This window comes from Macrotis lagotis, chromosome 5 (assembly GCF_037893015.1).
Source record: "Macrotis lagotis isolate mMagLag1 chromosome 5, bilby.v1.9.chrom.fasta, whole genome shotgun sequence".
Classification (NCBI taxonomy): Eukaryota; Metazoa; Chordata; class Mammalia; order Peramelemorphia; family Peramelidae; genus Macrotis; species Macrotis lagotis.
In genome coordinates, this window is record NC_133662.1 from 18,295,281 (window position 1) to 18,317,712 (window position 22,432).

Here is a 22,432-nt window from a genome sequence, read left to right on the forward strand (position 1 = left end):
GGATTTTATTCTTTTAATAAGAAATTTCATCTTACAAAAACAAGGTGTAAAAAGAGTAAAGATTTACAAAAATCATAAAAACATGATTCATATTTAACATCCAAAACAGAACAGACCCCCATCATGGGTTATGAGAGGACTTGTCAACTGCTTAAAGGGAAAAACAAAACTAAAAAAATCCAGATCAGGCAAACTGTAACCACCAAAAACTTTTGTTGATAATGGTGGGATGACACTCTTTGAACAACAACATAAATGTTGGGCAGGCATGGGATGCCAGGTTGGTGTTGCATAGCATTTTAGTGCTTTAGGCAGGTTTAGAGTTGCCACCAGGACATTTGCTGGAATGTGGTTCACGTCTGGAGGGTGAGGGCAGAGAAGATATGTGTGGCATGAGACCAATGGGGAGGCAAAGTTACTGTTGTCTCAATATTGTGCATGGAAATGACCCTCAAGCTTCTTTATAAATGCAAGGAGTTGGTTTAGAGAACTGTGAATAAGGGAGAATCTTCCATTGCTTAAAAATGAAGTGTACATACCACTTCAATTGCAGTCTTAAAGTCATTTAAGACAAGTTAGAAAAAAGAATCCAGGCCCTATACAGACCCCTGTAGAAAACAGGCTGGGTGAATTAGCTCAATTTAACCAATTACAATACTGACCTGGGTTCAACTATGCTTTAATTTGGAAATAGCTCCTTTCATTATAGATCATATTTTGGAAGTCCTTGGCTCTGAAATTTGCATTCTGCTGTAGTTATTCAAATTTTTTTCCTTTCAGTTCTTTGAACCACAGTAGGTTGTGAAACTGAGTCTCCTGAAGCACTTAATGAGTGGGGATGCTTTTAATTCTGCACTTATGAAGTATCTGTCATGTGGTATGAAATGCATTCTATAGCGTGCCCTCATGAAATATAAATTGCTTTGAGAAGGCAGACTATAGTTTTTCCTTTATTCATTGTCAAGATTCCTAATCCTGCCACTTGGTTTAAAGTGAACCAGATGGACACAATTTTCTTCCCAAGTCCTTTCAAGGCAAATCCCAATAGGGCTATCCCAAAGGTACTTTACTGAGAACAGGAAGACTCTGTTACTGCTACTTATGTAGTCCTGGGCCTCATGGGTATGTCAGATTTTGTCAGATCTCCAGGGTCCCTTGCAGCAGAAAATCTGCTTACAGGAAACCATGAATCTAATAGATTAATAGGAATATGGTTTAAGCAAGAAGTTCAACAGGCTCTCTGGGTTAGTTGGAGGTGGGATGGAGTGGGGGAAGACAGGGATGTCCTGAGTTCATATCCACAAAGCATTGTTAAAATGAGTAAGCATTACAATAGATGAGACCAAACATCTGGCAGTAGTGAAAGCAGGGATTCTAGGCAATAGTATGACCCAGTCTTAAAGGAATAACAACCAACACATGGCTCTTAAAAGAAAATTTTTAACCCAAAAGCCAATGCTTACTTAAAATAACTAAAGATCTAGTCAGAGCTGTGAGTAAATTTGATATTAAATCAAAATTCAATAAAAGTTCTTAAGACACTACAAAATAAAAGTTCCACATTCAGATGAGTTAAAATTTATTCTCAACAGCTCCTTAATATTAAGATTTTTTAAAAATTGAGGGCAATTTGTACTTATTTTCAACAGTGCAGGTTGGGAAGGTTCTGTATAAAAACTGGTCTTTAGAAACTTTGTGCCAGTACAACTAAAGAACCAGCAAATTCCAAAAGGGAACCAAGTGGTTTCCATCATTTTTTGGAAATGGTGGTTTCTATTTCCTATCCAATTGTCAATATTTTGCTGTTACTGGGTGGCTAGGTGGTGCAGTGGATGGAGCACCAGCCCTGGAGTCAGGAGTACCCGAGTTCAAATCCGACCTCAGACACTTAATAATTACCTAGCTGTGCTGCCTTGGGCAAGCCACTTAACCCCATTGCCTTGAAAAAAAAATTTGCGGTTACTGTCTGTATACCTCTTTTTACCCCGAGCTGAAGAACTCATAGTAAATATCCCTTAAGTCTTAGCAAGGCTGTGACTCATGCTAGTAAAAAATATGCTGTCTTAATGACCCTTGGATATTAACGTGGAAAATGTTTTTCTTAGATCCAAGATAGAGCTAGCAAAAGAAAGCAAAAAAATCACCCCTTTGTGATTGAATTGTAGCTACAAGCACATGTAAAGTTTTAAAGTGCCTCAGTAATGTTATACAAGATGGTTGAAGTCAAAAGACCTGTGCTAGAGGGCAAATTCTGCATTTTAATATGTAAACCTATTTAGAAACTTAAAATCATTTTAAACAATCAAAAGTCATCCACTGTGTAGGTTTGTGGAAAACTGCCAGGAAAGCTCTAAGACACCATCTTCACAAAACTGACAAAATACAAATTGTCAAGTGAATTTTAGAAGATGAGGTATTTAAAAATCATCTCATGGAATGCCTCACATATCCAGTGTTAGTATTACTGATCAGGATTTAAATTAACAGACCAAAGGCTGTCTAATGGAAGGTTACCAGACTCCTTTCACCTTTCCCAGCTGGTTTTTCTACTGAACACACTACTAGGTCTGTTTGTGGTTATCTTCTCCAAGGGATTTAGGGGATAGAAAGGGGTGAATGTGAAGAGAATGTTGAGCTGTCCCATTAAATGGGCCTACATGATAATTCTAACATTCACATGTGAGGATTGTTGTGTTTATTACATTGCTGTTTGGAAATCTTCAAAGAACTTCAGTCCACACTTGCTTCATTTCAGGAGGAACCAATTTTGCATTGCTTTTAACTGTTTAAACAGTACTGTCATTGTTAGAACTGAAAGGCCTTTTCTAAAAGTTTGTACTCTTAACTCCTCCCACAATGGACTTTCGAACACAAGTCTTCTAAGAAAGATAGTATATATTTGGGAAGGGGGTAAATCCAACCTGATTAGAAAAGGCCTGAGTTATCAACTGCCACAGACTAGTAAGGAGGAAGAGGGGAAGAGTCTGTCTTTGAATAATCACAAATACAAAGATTTTGGACATATAACAATAAAATTCATCAAGTTGGGAACTGCTGGTAAGAACAATTTGCATTCACACATATGAAATGTTAAAAAAGAAAAAGTGATAATAAAAGTTCTTGAAAAACCACACAAACTCCTTTGTCACTTGACTGATGAGATCCTTTCCTTAAATCTCATATCCCATGCAAATCATAACTAGGTACAAGGCACCAAATTTCATGAATTGTATAAAATTAGTTCACAAAGCTTTATCAATAAAGCAAATTCCCTGCCCCCCCAACCCCCTGCTCTGGCCTTATTCCTACCTACCCACCCACCAAAAAGTTCTCATGTGACTATTTGTCAAAACTCTGCTTGAGTTTACACAGGAGCCCAGTTGGGGCAAAGAAAACCCATTGTGCCAGTCAGCCCTAGATGGCCTGATCTTATACTTACTTGGCTGGACCTAAGCTTAACCAGAGTAGGGAACTTTTTTACAATTATTGACTCAAGTCTTGCCATTCAAAACAAAAATAAACTCTGCTATCGAGTCCATAGGACACATTAACACTTCTACAGTTTCCAATTTTATTTTTGACATTTTGAGACATCTGGAAATTTACAGTGTGGCACTGCCGCCTACCCTGAGGGGGGCTGAATCTAAGCTGGCAAAGGGCTCTGCCTGTTTTATAAGGGCTTCAGTTCTTGGCTGCAGGGTTAATTGTTGAATAACAATACATTAGCACACATGTTCACCTCGGGGTGAAAAAATATCAAGGTCAAACTAGTTTGAGGTAAAACACCTTTTTGGGGCCAGGATGCCTTCACCTGGGAAAGCAGATCATAGTGTAAAGTAAATGAACTGGCCAAGTAGCAAGTGTTTTGGGAATGAGATTTAATGAATCACTTAACTCAATTTTTGGAGCAAAGTGGTCCATGAGGTTTCAGTTAATAAAACTTGGATTAGATTTTACAAGTCTTAACTTGGTTCTCAACCTTTTCTAATGTTAAGAAGCAAGATGCAACTAAGACTTGTCTATGTCTAAGATATGCATAAATTAAAACATTTCATTTTAGCTTTAAAATTGGACTGATTCATCCAGTGGGAAGGAAGCCCTATTTTCAAAATTTCAGCTCAAAGTCCGCTCTTATTTAGCTTCCAATGCTGACTTGGTCTCATAAAACCCCTGCCCTGCCTGAAACGGTACTTCAGGGGTTAGTTCTAATGTTTATATCATCTAATTTTTAAAAAGTTTTTCTTAAAATCATTTTGATCTATTGGTGCTTGGCCAAGTTAAGCATTTACTTAACACTTCTTTAATCAGCTTAACACTCCTTATAATTATTTGGTATAAAACTATTTTTTAAATTAAATTTGAGCATTTGTATTAACCTATCACATTGTGTTTCTTTTTATCTTTTGAAAACAATTTCCCCCCTGGATTGACCAGGGTACTCTTTGTTCTATCTTTTAATTTCTACAATTCTAGAATAATAAAGGATTCAGTGAAAGATGAGGCACAATTCTTATTTTCCTTTTAACAGGTTTACTATCCTTAGCTCTTGGGGTAAATGGGTTTTGCCGTCACCACGAGAAACATTTTTCCCAATTGTGTTGATTATTTAGGCCTTGAGAGCTTAACTCCACATCAGAACCCTCCTCTGGTGGCCCTGGCAGCTGTGACACTTTAAAACAGTGTACAGCAGAGATTGAGCCCTGGGCAAAGCTTATATAAAGAAGCCTGCAGGAGACAATATAAACCAAACAGCATAAAAAATGCTATACGCTATCGCTTCCAAATAAAAGCTAAATATTACAGAAACCTCACAGTGTTGGAGAAAGCAAGTTTAATTCAAAGTATAGTTACTCCCTTCCCTACCAGGGTAAGCCATCCTTTGTCTGTAAAGTCTCCTCGTCTTAGTGCTGTTTGGTAGGTCATTTGGGAGAAGCCATCTCAAAAGAGGTCAACAGCAAATGCCACAGATCTGCTTGGGAAATCTGATTCATCAGCATGGCTGAAAACGACCCTCTTTCTTCAGCTTCTTCCTTCTCCCTCCCTCCCAACTTTTCTCCTCCCCAAATCCAACACTTACTCCATTCAAATGACAGCTGTACCTCTACCTGAATTCAAACAATGTGATATACTCAGTCAAAAGATGAGCATTCATACTGATAAGCTGAGGCTTCACTCACTGCAGCAACAGCTATAATGCTGTTATGGTTTGCAAATAACTTTCAATAGGGTTGCCACAGCCAAAGGGCTCAGAAGGTAAGTGGTGGCTGGTTAATTATAGTACATTCGCATTTAAGGTCTATATGTGAAGTTTCATTACAATTTTTGCTACAGATCCAATTTAAAGAGTAAGGTACTTTCACCAGCACCTGGGTCACATCAGCTTTTAATTCTCTGACAGGTAGTATATGTGTGTGTGTGTGTGTGTGTGTGTGTGTGTGTGTGTGTGTGTGTGTGTGTGTGAATATATATATATATATATATATATATATATATATGTATGTATATAGTTCTAAATGATCTTGAATTTCCAAGAAATTCGAGAGGGATCTGGCCAGGTCCAGAAGCAGCAAGCTACGCATTCATAGTGGGAACAGGTTGCTGAGAAACTGCCACTCCTCAAGATGATACAAAATTCCAAGTGTATGGAGGCCCATGATTTTTGTGCTTCTGACTCTCTGCGAGTTGGACTTCTATGAAACATGGTGAAAACCATTTGGCATCTCTCTTTCTAATGACCTTTCTGGGAAGCCTAGGATACATGGCTGACTCAAGGATGGACAGACATCTCAGGCCCAGGATTTAATTTTACAGCAATGAGACTTGAGCTCTAGTAATGAGGTAAGGAGTACAGTGCAGTGGATGGCCTTTACTGATCTTGCATTCCTATGGGAGCTGCCCTCTCTGCTGCTTAAGTAAAGCAAAAGGCAGCTCAAAAGTGGTGCACAAATGAGCAATGTGTTAGGACTGCTTTTACTTCATGTTGAGATCTTGATTACCCATCCAAAAGTTCAGTGTGTCTTCCTAGAGTTGACAATTTTTTTTTTAAACATTAAAAATTGGGCACTCCACATGTGGTTTGCTTTTTCTTTTTTCCCCGTTTAGTGCACAATTGCACTTTCCCCCCAGCCAAGTATTTATCCTGGATTGACAAGTGCCTCACACTCATCTATCCAAATCCCCTGTCAGAGTCAAATCCTTAAAACTGCAAACTACTCAACTACCCTGGCTGATAAGGCAATTGGCTCAAATCCAGGACTCCTAACCTGGGAATAACTATTAGCTGGGATTGTATCTACTTATGGTGCTGGTTTGTACTGGTTAGGAGGGACAAAAAGGCATAAAGGAGAGAGGTCAAGGCTTCTCTCCTTGTTGACATCATTTTACATTTATCTCCCTATACCAGGATCCCTGTTGTAACGGAGAGAAGTTGATAAAGGATAATGAGTGAAGAGGCTGTTCCTTTTGTTCTGTTTTATGGAGGTGGGGAATATCCAAATACATTAAAAAGAAACTGACTACAAATTTTTGTAACAGGACTTAATAGCCTGACAACTACTCTTGACCCCAGAGTGTGGCAAATCTGTTACTTCAGTCAGCCTTAAGTCCTACAAGGAGGAAGGATGTATGGACACCGATGTTTTCAAAAACAGGCCATGATCCCTTCAGGGGAATGTCAATCTTCTTTCCTCATCACTGTTGCTGGACCGCACCTGAGCTTGGAGTTGGGTTTCAGAGATTCCTGCATTGCCCTGAACTGTTCTTTGAGTATAAAAAAGGATGTAGGCCTGGGTTTTGCACACTTCCTCGACACTACATACATTCAGCTTGGAGTCGTTACAGTGGACCCAAAAACCTAGGAAACCAAAAGGGAAAGAAAGAGAATTACTATCCAGCTTTCCTGCTTTCAAAAGAAGCAGCTGAGATCACAAGATAAAGGGAAAGAGTAGAATAATTTTGAAGATAACCAACTCTTGAATCTCTCTACTGAAGACAGATGAATAAAACAACCAAGAGACTTTGAAAATTTAGTTTTAATTATTGTCAACCTTCTTCCCCATCAAAATTAATAATAGCAATGCTTCTCACAAAGAACCAAATGAATTAAGTTCCATCCTTTCTCTTCTTCCTGCTCTGGAGAAAATTTTTAACAGGTGGTGAAATAGCCAAGGACAGGAGGGGAGTTGTTGAAAGGAAGAAAGAGGGTGCAAAGGATCTTGGACAATCCATCAAGGTAATTGTCAGGAATCATCAAGAATTGGTTGAATACTGAGAACTAGAATTTGCTGAGATTAAACTTTGTTATTCTTTCTACCGTTCAGGGGGTTCCCAATCATTTGTTTTTATATTCAAATGTCTGACAGATTTGGTGATTTAAAATAGGCTGATATGGGGGCAGCTAGGTGGCACAGTGAATAGAGCACCAGCCCTGCCCTGGAGTCAGGAGGTCCCGGGTTCAAATCCAGCCCCAGACACTTTCAAATTACCTAGCTGTGTGACCTCAGGCAAGTCACTTAACCCCATTGCCTTGCAAAAAACAAAAACACCTAAAATAGGCTGATATGAAAAATAACATTTACATTTTTTCATTTTACTTTTTATTGTTCTTTATTGTCTTATAGACTTGTGGAGGGGAGCAGACTATTCTTGTAAAAGGTCAAGAGTTAAAAAAAATATTATTCATCATCTTTTTTTCTCTAAATAGTTAAGAAATTAATCAGTATATACCTTTAGAAACAGAACATACCATAAAAAGGGAGATCAAAGCAGAATGTTAAGAGTTGAAAGAACAACAGGCTTGGGTTAGTTAGGCCTGTGATCAAGTTTTGGATTCTAACACTCAACTGCCATATGAGTTTGGTTGAGCTGGTTACTTCATCTTTCTGTCTCAGTTCCCTATTCTATAAACTCTACTAGATCTCTTTAAATTCTTCTAGTTCTGACATTCCACAAGCCTGTGATTCCTATATCCTTTGATAGTTTCATTTCCCCATTTCTGATGGGAAGACTGAATGGTCTTGGTGGGTCAGTAGAAGAACCAGATCCGAAATTCAAATCTTCTGACTTTATCCATTAGATTTTAATGGCTTTGATCTTCCTCTTACAGAGAGCTAGAGATCTGCACTACTATATAGGACTGAATGGCAAAGAAAGCACATATAGTTTGAACACACTGACAATTTATGGTGTCCATACCCTGGAAAAAGATACACGCACCTCCCTCTGTGTTGTAGCAATATGCTGTGTAGTGTCCTGAGCCAAACCCTTTCCCATGATGCATCACCACTGCGGAGAGGTCATAGGCAAAGGTCTCTTTGTCAAGAGACGAGAGTGTGTCCCTGCAGCAGTAAGGTTCCATGGTTAATACCTGGTCAAAGACGACATGGACCCCAATCTTCTCACGGTGATTACGTCCAGACCACCTAGAAGAGGGATGTGTATATATGTAAAATATTTAGCTTTTCTCCTACGTGTATTCTCATCTATAAAATTCTTAAACACACACACACACTATGAGGATAGATTAATCAATGTATAAAAATATGCTTTGTAGACAGAAATCCCTAAACTATTTATTCTTTTGTTAAACCTTCATCCCTTCCCACTCCAGTCTTTATCTACTATGAAGTTCCTGTCTCATTCTATCCTGGAGATGGTTCCACATAAAACCTAACCATTTCCATAGAACCTTTGGGTATACAAACCAAAAGTAGTAGAGCTAAGGGAGCAGATATGTAAGTCCCCTACTGTGTGCATCAACACTGATTCACTGTAGATGTTCAATTTATCTCGAACTCCAGAGAGAGTCCAAGTATCTCAAAGGGCCATTTTCCCTCTTCAACCCTAAAAACCCTTGGCTTAACTTACTACCATCCCAAAGCAAGGCTTCCTATTGCTTGCCAGCACCTGTGACTCCTAAGAAATGCTCACCTGAATCGTTTAAGGTGCAGCCGAAGGACCTGAGGTAGTCTGTAGATCATTAACTGCTTTCTAGCTTCACTCAGAACCAGGGGCTTGGGAGAAGATTTACGTCGTCTGCCTAAATGGTTGGGGCAGAGAAAAAACAAGTTGTTTACTGAATCAGCATTTTGTTAGGAAAGGGGTCATATCTTGTCCTTCTAATTTTTTTTAAATTTTCTAGTGTCAGCACATCTGTAACTACAAAAGAATACTCTCCTGGTAACATGGATTTATAAAGTGAGATACCAAAGAATGTCACTGTAATATGATGTACTTGAGGGAATTTCTACATGAAAATTTTGTCTTTTGAACTATCATAGCAACAATAAATACATGAATATATATTATGAATATTATGTACTGGGACTATATAAAATAAAATTTTACTACAATGAAATGCACATACAATGAACAGATATGGTTATTATTTTATCCTTGCATTGAAATTAAGCCTACTAGGAGATAGGTCATCAAAAGTTATGTCAGCAGATCATAAGCTGGGGAAGATCCTACAATATGTTGGAGAGGTTTTAAGCCCAAATGATGACTTCTGTACAGGGACTACCCTGAAAAAGTTGGTCACAAAATGATCATTATTTTAGATACTGCCAATTAAACAACCTACTAAGGTGTAGAAGCGTTTTGATAAATTGTAGTAGAAAATATACACCTAATAATGAGTTCATTTTAAAGGAGAGGGAGGGGATTTAGTTTAGGAGAAAGGAGAGGAATATTGTCCAAACATCTCAGAGAATTTCACTGAAGCTCTCCATTAGGATTCTTGTGGAGAAAAATCATTTTCCCCTCTCTACTTCCAGCATATCTCTGGGAACTTTAGTCCCTTAGTCCCTGGCAAATGCTTGCTGGAGGTCATATTTATATACGGTAGCTAGTCTCAAGAATTGAGTGGTATTATAAATTGAGTGGTATTAGGTATTCATAAAGACCACTTTTGAGTTTTCAATAGTTCACATTTTGACTACACAATAGTGTAGTGTGTGGTAGTAAATAGAAAGTTAGCCTCAGAGACAAGAAGTTTTGAGTAAAAATCCTCCCCTTGAACTCATTTCTAAAATGTATAGAGAAATGAGTTTATAAAAAAAACAAGCCATTCCCCAACTGACAAATGGTCAAAGGATATGCAGGGGGCAATTTACAGATGAAGAAATCAAAGCAATCCATAGTCATGAAAAATTATTCTAAACCTTTACTGATTAGAGAAATGCAAATTAAAGCATCTTTGAAGTACCCCACCTCACACCTTTCAGACTGGCTAATATGACCAGAAAGGACAATGATCAATGTTGGAATGTGGGAAATCTGGGACACTGATACATTGTTGGTGGAGCTGTGAAGTCATCCATCCCTTCTGGAGAGCAATTTGAAATTACATCCAAAGGGCAATAAAAAAAATGTGCATTACCCTTTGATCCAGCAATATCACTACTGGCTCTATACCCTGAAGAGATCATGAAAAAGGGTAAAGACATCACTTCTACAAAATAATTCATAGCAGCTCTGTTTGTGGTGGCAAAGAAATTAGAAATTGACCCACTGTCCATCAATTGGGGAATGGCTGAACAAAGTGTGGTATATGTATGTTATGGAACACTACTGTTCTATTAGAAAACAAGAGGGATAGGAATTCAGAGAAGCCTGGAAGGATTTGCATGAATTGATGCTGAGCATGATGAGCAGAACCAGATTGTACATCATAACAGCAACATGGGGTTGATGATCAATCTTATAATGGATTTGCTCATTTCATTCGTGTAGCAATCAGGGACAGTTTTAGGGTATCTGTGATGGAGAATACCATCTGTATCCAAATAAAGAATGTGGAGGTTTAAACAATGACCAAAGACTATTACCTTTAATTTTAAAAAAATGTGTAATTTTGCTCTCATATTTTATTTTTTCCTTACGGATATGATTTCTCTCTCAATGCATTCAGTTTTGATCAGTGTATAGCATGGAAACAATGTAAAGACTATCAAACTACCTTCTGTGGGGTTATGGGGGAGGGAAGCAAGATTAGGGGATAAATTGTAAAATTCAAAAAAAAAATTCTCACCTAAAAACAACAACTATAAGTACTGTAACCTGCAACTTAACCTATTAGGACTCTAAGCACAAGTTTCAGAATAACTTTCAATCTGCGTTGGGAATTTCCTTGGGGACAGTTCCCTATACTAGAGAACATAGGTGTGGAACTGTGAAAAAACTAATTCTAACAACCTTGCTGTGAAAATAGCAGCTGCAATAACATAGTTTCATCTGAAGTAAAATTTCATGAAACTGATTTTATAATGTTAATCAGATGATAATTGGAAGGTATGCCTTGGACACAAGCTGAAAGTACAGGCCCCTATAAGAGTGTGGGCTTTACAGTGGTTTCACAAAGTGTCTTCTGAGAAAAGTTTTTCCACTGAGGCTCTTGTGTATAAATGAAATAAGATGAAATTCTTTTTTTTTTTTTTTGCAAGGAAATGGGGTTAAGTGGCTCGCCCAAGGCCACACAGCTAGGTAATTAAGTGTCTGAGGCCAGTACTCCTGACTCCAGGGCCAGTGCTCTATCCACTGCACTACCTAGCCACCCCTAAATGAAATAAGATGCAGAAAAAATTCAATTTGGGGTTAATAGCAAAGAGGGGAAAATAAGAATTTTTTAAAAAGTATTTAAATAATATCTTCACCATAGTTTGTCTGTAACATGGACAGTTCTGTAGGTGCTGTACTTGATCTCACAACCATTCCCCCCAACCCCCCTTCCAGACAAAAAACCCTGCTGGAAATGCAAGGTAAGGCTGGCAGACTAACTGAGAGTGACCAGATCCAAAGCAGAACTGATATTCAAATACCACATGGGGCATGCAAAGTTGCTGGATCATGTAGGTAGATGCATTGCAATACTTTGGGAGATAAGACATGGAACTAAGGGCATCTTAACTTTCCCTCAGAAGTCATCTCTGTAAATATTCACTGATGGCTGCTGTAACTATTTTAATTAAATATATGTATGGGGGATGATGTGAAGTTAGTGGGTGGTTCCCCATGCCACCCCCTGATTGTCTGAGTTGCTGATATAGTGGGTCTTCATATCTGCAGAGTCCAGCATTTCTGTACCACACCAAATATAGAAAATTATAACCAGATGACTTATCACAAGCTGTTTGATACCAAAGCTAGTGAGCTGCTGTTAATCTTATTGCAGACAGCAGCAGAACATAGGAGCTGAAAGAAATGCCTTTGTTATGATAGGCAATAATAGTAGAAGGGATAAGGGATGGAGGTATAAATGGGCTGACATCAACCAGCCATGTGGTCTTGTTTGCAATCTTATTACCCAGAGAATTTCAAATCTGAAAAATTAAAAGCTGCTGCTCTGCCTAGGAACCCTGGAAAGGAACATTACACGCAGTGGCAACAATAAACTCAGTGGCAACTTATCAATCAAAAACTAGTCTTTGTTTACCTAAAATAAGATTTAATTCAATCACAAGAAGAAATTCAGATTAAGTCAAAATATATCAGTTCTAGGTGCCTTTTATTATGATATACAGTTAGATGAAAGTAGAACATTGGCATTTATGGATGACCCCAAACTAAGAGATCAATGCAACTTTCCTTGGGTTTTTCTTCCCTGTGTTTTTTGTTCAGTTATCAAGAAAATAACGAAAACTGGCATGCCCTAATACATATGTCCAACGTATGTAAATGTGACTAAATTAAACCATCAAGAAATCTGTTCTATGCCTCCTCTCTTCCTCAAAGTATTGTGATTCACTTTTCTAAAAGAAAGCAGCCAGACGTTGTTGCTCCAATCTCGGTCACTTTTAACTCATCTGCCTCCTCAATTCAGTATGAATAAATATAATGTGTGTTCTGTAAGAATAAATGTTTTTCACAAATAAAGAGAAATAGGGAGAGTTATGTGACTTTTTCTCTAATTCTTTTTTTTTTTTAGGTTTTCTCAAGGCAAATGGGGTTAAGTGGCTTGCCCAAGGCCATTATTATTATTATTATTTTTAAGTGTCTGAGACCCAATTTGAACCCAGGTACTCCTGACTCCAGGACTCTATCCACCCCACCACCTAGCTGCCCCTCCCCTAATTCTTTAAAGTACATTATTTGTCCCATTCATTAAAAATTTTTTTTAGGTTTTTGCAAGGCAAATGGAGTTAAGTGGCTTGCCCAAGGCCACACAGCTAGGTAATTATTAAGTGTCTGAGACCAGATTTGAACCCAGGTACTCCTGACTCCAGGGCTGGTGCTTTAATCTACTGCGCCACCTAGCCGCCCCTAAAAAATTTAAAAAATAGCATCAAAATAGGAAATTTAGTAGTTTAAACTTGCCTTAACAAATCTATTTTCAGGTCTTCCTACAATGTTATTTTAAAATTTTTTCTTTTTCCAAACATGAACTTGACATGCTATCTGCTTAGGAGGATTGTCTTAACTGGTACGTGTGTAGGCCCTTAAAATCCTGTATAACAAATTTCACTTAAAAATCCAATTCAGAACACAATCTTAGAAAATAAGTCAGTTTTCAAAACCTTTACTTTTCATTTCAATTTCTTAATTGCCTTAACTTCCTTCATGCCCCACATATTTAAAAGGAAGCTCTTACTTTGCTAGGCTCTACAACACCTATATCCCTTTTCTGAAGTCATCTCTAGAAATGATTATACCAGAAATCTGATCTTAGGTTAATTAAGAGATACTAATTTACCATGTCTTAGAATTTCAATAGAGTCCTAAAGCCTTGAGTGTCTATGGTAATAAATGAGCTGTTACTTTTTTCCTTTCATTTTTTATTACCTTAATTTCCCTCCTCTCCCCCACTCCATCCTACTTAGGGAATCCTCTGTAATAATATTTTTTAAAAGAGGAAAAATAAATATTTGAACAAAACTTAAGAGTATAGTGGACAGAGTGCTGCCTTGCATTCAGGAAGGGCTGAATTCAAATCAAGCCTCAGATATTTTAACTGGATGACCCCAGGCAAAGTACTTAACCTTTGTCTCAGTTTCCTCATTTGTAAAATGAGAATAATAATAGCACTTAATATGTAAAGCCTTTGCAAAACTAAAAGGGCTGGATACATGCAAACTAGTATTAACCAAGTCTTTACTCCTTGAAGAATCTAGTGAAGCCTAGGGGAGAATATTACAAGAAGAAACACTTCTATTTTTTTTTTTAAGTTTTATAAGGCTCATGAATTTGTCTTTAATAAAATGAGAAAAAAAGTTAAAAAATCTCATGAAGTGTGACAAAGTTTTTGGTACCATTTCATTATCTCATTATATCAACAGTTTACTTTTGAGGGCATAACTGAGTGGAATAAAGTCTGAGATTTCTTCAGTAGAATATTATAGATTGGAGAATAGTTAAATATATGCCCCTCCCTTAACAAAGAAGCTTCTGGGATATTGGTGAAGAGTCAACTGACCCCACCTTATCTGTTGAAGTCCAGATGACCATTCAATTCTTGGGGCTGAAGAGATAATCTGGTTTTGTTTTGAATTTTATGCTCTATTCCCTAAATTAGTTTGTGGGTCTAGATTGTGGGTCAGTAGGGGGCGGGAATGGAGTAAGGATAAATGTGATTCTTGGGCCTTTTGCTTCTGCCTCAATCTCTGTAATTGATTGTGGCCCATTCCTCGAGAAACAAAGTTTTCTCTTCATACCTTGAGAGATCTCCAAAATTTATATAAGTGGCATTTGTCCCACACATAATTATCACTTCATTTCAACTTTCCAAGTGCTACTTCCCCAACTCAGAACATGTCACTTACTGTTACACTGGTCACACGCGTAGATCCTCCCTTCCAGGGCCTCCGTCTCTGTGAATTTGGCCAACATCTCTGTCAGCATGCATTCAGTCTGATTGAAAGGGATAATCCCCTTTTCTATGCAATGATAGCGTTCAGGGAATTCAAGGGACAAATCCCAGAAGGGTTCAATGGTATTAGATTTGTAATTGCATGTTATACATGTAACCTAGAAGAGTAAAAGGTTTATATGCAGATTATATTACTCTCTTGTATCTGACATCTGCTCATACCTTAAGAAAGTCACTTAATTACATTGTCTCAAACTAAGTTGTTTTTTTTTAATGACTAAAAGTTGATCATATTTCTCTGATAGGCATTTCTGCCATAAATGGCTGGTAGCATGTAATACTACTGAAGCATGTAATACTACTCTATACCGTAAAAGTGCAATGACAAATGTCTAATGATTTATTCACATGTTAGTCACAGTCACATATATGATGTTTTGGCACACAGAAAATTCTAGTGTTAGTATCTTTTATTTTTATGTCAACTTCATTCCTGAGTTTATCCCAGTGAGCAGTCCCTTAAAGCAAATAATAAAAAAAAAAGTCTTTTCATAACAAATACATTGGTCAAATCTGATAGTATAATATGCTCCACATTCATAGTCTTCTACATCTGCAAAGGAAAGACTTACTAAAGTACAGAAGCAGCAATTTAAAAATCCCAATTTTAGGTAAATTCAAGTAAACTATCCAAAGATCTTGCATTTCAACTCAGATAGTAGACTCTTTAATGAAAGGAATCATTTCTTACTTATCAGGATCTTTTTCCTTAGAGTCTAGCCCAGTGCTTGGCACAAGGAAATTTTTAAAAAATTCTCATGGGAAAATATATTATTAAAATACCAAGTAACCTTATTTTTTATAAATATTTTAATATATTAAGCCTACATGCAAACTGAAGTATACTTTAAAGTCCCTAAACTTTCTTTACGTTTACTGCTATGCTTTTATTTTTAACCTTCAAAGTATCATTAATTTATTTTAAAAATCATACGTATTACACATAAGGAATATTATTTATTTGCTCATTACTCTGGGAATTCTTCTAAATCCTTAGTTGAGAAAAATGGCTAGTTTGTCATAGCTCTTTATCAGATTGTGATTATGATCATATATAACTATCATGAAAAATTAAGACAAGTGGAATAGTAAAGAGCTTCTTTTCCCTGACACTTTGGGACCAGGACTCCTAAAAAAGTCTGCATCACTTCCTAAAATATGCCAAAGATGGGCACATGCCATCTGTGGACACTTCTAAATAAAATATGACAGATTATGTAATAAGAATCAGAGATAGAAAGCCTAATAAGAATCAGAGATGGAAAGCCTAAATGTACAAAATATTTTTTAATGAGGGCATATGGATGCAGCTAGTGTGTGTGTGATAGATTCCTTGAGAGGTGTGTAGGAAAAGATGGAAAAGAACTGTAGAGGATTATATGGAATGGATGGATTGCATCTGGCAGTAGCAGAGATCATAGATCTCCTGAAGTGTTAACATAATAACAAACATGCTGACATGTTAATCTGTTTAAAAGTTAGTGAGATGGCAAGTGACATAACAATGAGTCAAAAAGATACAGTGGAAGTTTTCATTAAGACAGTATATTGGTTTACCACATTCACAATCTATACAACACTATTAAAATGAACCTCAGATCTTTCCTCATTATATTAACTTACCCAAGAGTCTGTACCTAGTGCTGACCAGTGTCAGGGTGGAGGGAATGAAGAAACCCACCTACCTGACTGAGCAACTGCCCATGAAATATTGTATTCACCACCTTCAGAACCTGCTTGGTGAGTTTTCTCTGGGAGAAGGGGATGAGGATCCGACGCTTGGTTCCCTCTGATTCCAGCTCCTGCTGGACTTTATCCAGTAGCTCACAGAGAAACTCTTGAGCATCTTGCTGGTCATAGCCCCGAAAGGCAGGAATCAAGCTCCAAACTGAATGGAGCATGGCAAATGGAGATACCAGAGCCCATTTCCCAGACCACATAACACGGAAGAGAGTATGTAGTTCATGACAGAGAGAAATGTGCTTTGAACTTGGCTCCTTAGGCTGTATTAATTCTAAGCTCCTATTTATGGAGGAGCCACCATTCAAGCCGGTGGGTAAGCCCTGCCTACTGCATGGCTCAATTCTGTCATTTCTTGCTGATTCATCATTAGCAGATCCATTTGCCAATTTACCTGACATCTGAGACTTTCCATTGGCTGTTTTGGCAAGTAGTTCTTCTGTTTCACAGAGGTCAAGGGTCAAAAAACATTCTCTAAACTTCTGGAGGTGACTAAGCACTTGAAGGATAGAGTTCATGTAACAGGTGTTGCCCAGGTTCCGCAGACCTGTTACACCAGGAGTCACCATTGGCTTACGCCGGATGGAATAAAACGGCTTGAATTTGCTGCTCTGCACTCTTCTTGAGGTAGGGGAACTTGCAATCTCTCTGAACTTCCTGGGAATCAAATTTGCTTGGTGAACATGAGAAAGTAATCTTGCACTTTTCCTGGGGGGGGTGTTAGCCAGCTCCTCAAGGAGACGACGCTTCATCTCTTGCCTCCGCTGCCTGGCAGCCTCTTTCTTCTTCTCTAATTTTTCTATTTGCTTTCTTTGCTCCAGTTTCTGTTGACCTCTGGTGCTCTTTTCAAACCAGATCCTCAGCGCTTTAGCCAGCAGACACTGGCGCCGGTGCCACAGTGCTGTCAACATCTGGGGCTGTCCCTGAGGAGCCTGCTGAGGTTGGAACATAACCTCTCCTGAAGCCATTGACCGTAGCATCCTACCACTCCTCACAGACAGATCCTGCTTTTGGCTCCTAATTGCTGAGAGAGTACTTCTGAGAAGTTTCAGATCCCCTTCAGGGTTATCATTCAAAACATAGTCTTCACAAAGGTAACAGAACACATAGAGATCATTGACTTCCATGGCCAATGGGTGTCTGGTTTCTTCGAAGTGTTTAAATGCATGTTCCTCAATGTATCTTCCACAGGCCACATGAGAGCACTTCAGACAGGCCCAGACAGACTCTGTGGTGTTACACTGCATGCAGTGCCACTTCTGAGGATTCAGGATAGAATGGTCCTGGGCGAGTCGTAACCGCCCTACATGTTTGCATCTATCCATGTCTTATAGAAGTCTCCACTCCTTTAATCTGAGAGAGGGGAAAAGGTGTGGGGGGTGGAGGAGAGAAAAAGAAAAAAAAAAGTGCTCAGTGTTACTAATTTTGTAGTGTGATTTTTTTTTTTGGGGGGGAAGGATCTTTGTAATAAAAGTATCCACTGATCTATCATTCTTAGTCATTATAAAAATAAAGTTCCTGAAAGACCAATAAACCTACCACATGATATCAGCATGATGGTGAAGAGATTAAGATCACTCAAAAAAGATAATTAAGAGGGAAGCTAGGTGGTACAATGACCCTGGAATCAGGAGGACCTGAGTTCAAATCCAGCCTCAGATATTTAATAATTACTTAGCTGTTTGAACCTTGGGCAAGTCACTTACCCTTAAATAAAAATATTTTTTAATAAATAAAAAAATATTAAGATACAATAGGGAAACCATTCCTTTGGCTCAATTTTAAAATTATAATTCAATTGCTTATTTTAGTTTTTGAAAAGTCCAGTTGATTCATAAGTCTAGAGGAATGATTTATCAGGTCCACCATGTTCTTTAGAAAAGATATGGAGAAGGGGCGGCTAGGTGGTGTAGTGGATAAAGCACCGGCCTTGGAGTCAAGAGTACCTGGGTTCAAATCTGGTCTCAGACACTTAATAATTACCTGGCTGTGTGGCCTTGGACAAGACACTTAACCCCATTTGCCTTGCTAAAAAAAAAAAAGAGAGAGAGAGAGAGAGAGAGAGAGAGAGAAAAGATATGGAGATCACCATCATATTGTCCTGTGCCTATGATTCATATAAACCACTAGAAATCTGAATGATTACTGAACTGGTGAAATCCTTTTTATCTCATTTCTGTTCTCCTGGTTGGGTGAAAAGTGCCATAAGTGTAGAAAAAGGGGAGCCAGAAGACACACAAGAGGTACTCCATATACAATTTTCAGTGGGGAAAATTCTTAAAGAAAATATTAAATGCTGGTTCTAAAGTATTCTACATAAGTCATGAAAATAGTAACGAAAGGAATCTTTTAGAGGAAAACCTCAAAGAGAAGCAAACTTTATGGTTCGTTCTTTCTAAAGTCCAATTCACAGAATTCAAAGAATCATGCTCTTCTTTGTGGCAGGCTGTCAATCATAGTCAAGGTAAAATTTTCATGTCTTGTTGCAAAGAATATATTCTGTGTAAAAGAAGGGGCAGGGGAGATATGAGATTAGCTCAAGGAAAATGGGACGAGTCCAATTGCTCAAATAAATTGTCCGTTTGTAAGCTATTTAGAGAAGGCTAGGGTCAATGCAAGTCTTCCAGCTAATGGACATGAAAATTAAAGGGGCTATACAAATGTCAAGGTGGTAGATATTATTGCTTTGGAAGTCTGAGTTTTTATCATAGTCATACCAGTTTTTATTTTTTATCACAGAACTACTTTAAAAAAATCATCCTGGGTAAATGTACAAAACTACTTTTGAGAATTACAAAGAGAATAAAGTCATCATTTAAGATAACAGAAAAGAGATTTTGCAAATAAAATATCCTATGAGTGATTTCTACTCATATCCCAGGGTACTTTCTTCCTTTTCCCCCTTCATTTTCCAGAAAAGCTCTCTCTCTCTCTTTTTCATTCCTGGTGGGGAACTTGGTTTAAAAAAGAAGAAACTATGTCTAATTCTGTATTCTCTCTAGTTAGCACCTCTGGTTACCCTCTCTGCTGTCCCATATTTCAGGTCAGCCCTGCTGATAGATTGCATAGTTATGAGATGGCCACTTACTCCCTACTGCTATCTCTTCTACATGTAGCCCATAGATTGTTGCCACATTTTTTTATTACATTTTTTATTACACTTTTATTACTGACTCAGATGCTTAGAGGGGCATGAATAAATTAAAAATTCAAACTCACTGTTTCTCTTTAAATTTCCATAAAACATCCATTTTCAGTCTTCATATACTTAGTTTCATCGATATACTACAAATTTTCTTAAATCATTTATATTATGTTTCAACTTAACTAAAATTATAACCTCTAGAATTTTTCTCAGTGTAAATGTTCAGGCCTGTCAAGATTGAAGTTTAAGATCAAAGCTATCTCTCAAAAATATTCTAACTTATTACATGTATACCACAGTAATGAAACATTATTCCTGTTAAGACTGTGAAGTTTGCTGAGCTTCAGGTTTAGACTTACTCAAACTAAAAAGAATAATATGACTGAAAGTAGTTGGAAAATATTTATTTGTGTGCTTATCACCAATAAACAGTACAGTTCAGAGGCTGACTGTATATATATATATAACATTTAAAATGATCATCAAAACTCATTCACTAAACTAAAAAAAAAGACAAAAGCAAAAGAAAATCAGGAGTCTGAAAACTTCAGAGTTAATCTTCATGTCTTTCATATTCATGATCTGTAAACATTAATCTCATTTCTTTTACAGGTACTCAAGCTTTCAAAGAAATCAAATAAGAAATTTTACTTGTCAAATTCTTTCCTACAAACAGGTCAGAATGAATTATCTTTTATTCATTCAGAATCTTTTGCTTCTCTCTTTTCCTGATGATTCAGTACTCACTGAGTCATATTTGTATTGCCTCTTCTTTGTAACTCAGAATCTGGGGCTTGGCAAATCCCCATTTTAGCCAATAGGATCTGGCAGGTCTTCAGGAATTTAATTGGTACTGAGATCTTTATCACATGAAACACAGCACAGCTTCAAAACTCTACAGAAAAAGAATAGTTTGGTGAGTTATGCAAGATTGTAACACCTTGAACATTACTATTTTTTCTTAAAGAAAAACAGAACTAGATTAGTAAAAATACAAAATCACCTTACATTCTGATGGATGTGTAAAGTAAAAAGGGCACACTGAAATTTCTTTTTTTCTAATTTTACTTTCTATTATATATAAAAATCTATGGATCACAGTCATATTTTCCTGCACATCCTTTCCCACTCATTATAAGTCTGTTTGTGGTAAATGATTAACCTGCCACATGGCATAAAATTCACACAGGAAAAACTCAGGGATGTTGTGTACTGCACCACTCAGATTTGAGTCAAACAGAGCTTTGGGAGGAGGAGGGGAGATGGAAGGTGTAAATTTGATGCTGATAACTAAGCTCTATATTTGCTATTTCATTACAAAATGGAAATCCCTCGAGAATGATGAGAATAATCTTTGATCAACATAGAAATGAGGAGAAAAACAACTGACTTTAATCTAAGAAATGAAAAAAGAAACAATGATTTTTTTGAAAATCAGCAATTCATTCACTCACCTCTCGCATATACTCTATTTCAAAACATGGTATAACACTCACTGACAAAAAGTGGAGTCCATTTTTACACATGTGAAATGTACAGCTTTTCATTTAGATTCCCCAAAACCACAACAAGCCCCTTTGTCTTCAGCTTAAACAAATGCAGAGGTATGTATGACCCAGAAGGAAACCCCAAACACAATGTCAGCTTATGAGGGCCATGATTACACTGTAATTAAGGAAGGATAAGAGATGCCCTGTAACAGTTTTAAGATGTTAAGAAGATTAACTAAAAATTGTTATATGCCATATATACCCTGAATAGATCTGAAGGGTGCAGGGGGCAGGAAAAGTAGAGAAGAATAAACTTCTGATGCATAAAAACTAACTTATGCTTTTAAAATGCCTTATGTTTAATTCAATAACAAAAATAACCTAACATATTTGGATTAACTTGAAATATGTGGTACTAGCAAATTAATATTCTAAAAGATCACTAAATCTTTTTAGATTATCTTTTGTTTTGATTAATAGATTTTTAAAATCTCCATATGAAATAAATGAACAACCATAATCACCTTTAAAAAGTTATAATTTGAAATTTTGATTTGTCTTTTATTTGGCTAATTCTAACCCACTATTAAATTTTCTAGCAGTCTTAATTTTTAAATGTATCCTTAGAATGAAAGAAGGGCTCTACTTAAAGGAGGCTTCCATCCCCCATTCTCCCTCACCCCCCATACACACTTCTTGTCAGTTTCGTCTAAGAGGTTGTTACATTAGGGAGCTGGAGTAGTCAGTCTTAGTAAGACCCAGTGGCATCAACTGTGGCTTGGAAAAAAGACACTATGGTAACATGCTGACAAACTTAATTCATATAAAAGAATATTAATTATGTGGTATCACCAGCATCTGTGATTCATCTCACTGCCATATGTGACAGTATTGGGTCTATTAACCCTTAATTCTACCCAAAATTACCCCTACCACGGAAAACTCTTTTAATGAGTAAAGCCATACTATCATAATAAATCTGGGAGTCAAGGAACATTACCTTTTCTAATGGCAGAAAAACCAAGCTTTAATATCAAAACATTATGTTTTTTAAAAAGGCAGAATTAAAATAAGCCTACAACATTTAAAAAAGTATATGAAGTGAATCCTGTATCACAGTGTCTATTTCAGGCCCATTAAGTATTTTCTTATATTGTTTTGATTTCTATTTTAGGCCAATAATATGACAGTAGA

General features: G+C 37.2%; 2 protein-coding genes across 4 annotated transcripts in view; both read right to left on the bottom strand.

Moving 5' to 3' along the window:
• Nucleotides 1-3: 3 nt before the first annotated feature.
• USP49 (ubiquitin specific peptidase 49) lies at nt 4-20,584 on the bottom strand. Of its 3 annotated transcripts, none has more exons than XM_074236914.1 (6): nt 20,496-20,584; nt 16,549-17,956; nt 14,757-14,961; nt 8,929-9,037; nt 8,215-8,420; nt 4-6,853 (listed from the first exon to the last, which is right to left on the bottom strand). In XM_074236914.1, the coding sequence occupies exons 2-6, from the start codon at nt 17,926-17,928 to the stop codon at nt 6,663-6,665; spliced, it is 2,091 nt and encodes a 696-aa protein (XP_074093015.1). In that variant the 5' UTR covers nt 17,929-17,956; nt 20,496-20,584; the 3' UTR covers nt 4-6,662. The 3 variants fall into 3 exon arrangements, with proteins under 3 accessions (XP_074093015.1, XP_074093016.1, XP_074093017.1); XM_074236915.1 differs by lacking the exon at nt 20,496-20,584 and adding an exon at nt 18,965-19,052; XM_074236916.1 differs by having other exon boundaries at nt 6,724-6,853; nt 8,366-8,420.
• The window catches only part of MED20 (mediator complex subunit 20), a 126,339-nt gene continuing 124,463 nt past the window's right edge, over nt 20,557-22,432 (bottom strand). The window contains exon 5 of the mRNA XM_074236931.1: nt 20,557-20,643. The gene's annotated coding sequence lies outside the window, so the exon portion shown is untranslated. The remainder of the gene's footprint in view (nt 20,644-22,432) is intronic.

Excerpts from the sequence above, each read along its gene's own strand:
- USP49 (XM_074236914.1), bottom strand. The coding sequence starts at position 17,928 with ATGGATAGATGCAAACATGTAGGGCGGTTACGACTCGCCCAGGACCAT. Across the intron at positions 14,962-16,548 it reads ATGGGCAGTTGCTCAGTCAG|GTTACATGTATAACATGCAA; the intron begins GTAGGTGGGTTT and ends TTACTCTTCTAG. Across the intron at positions 6,854-8,214 it reads TTGCTACAACACAGAGGGAG|GTTTTTGGGTCCACTGTAAC; the intron begins GTGCGTGTATCT and ends TTGGTTTCCTAG.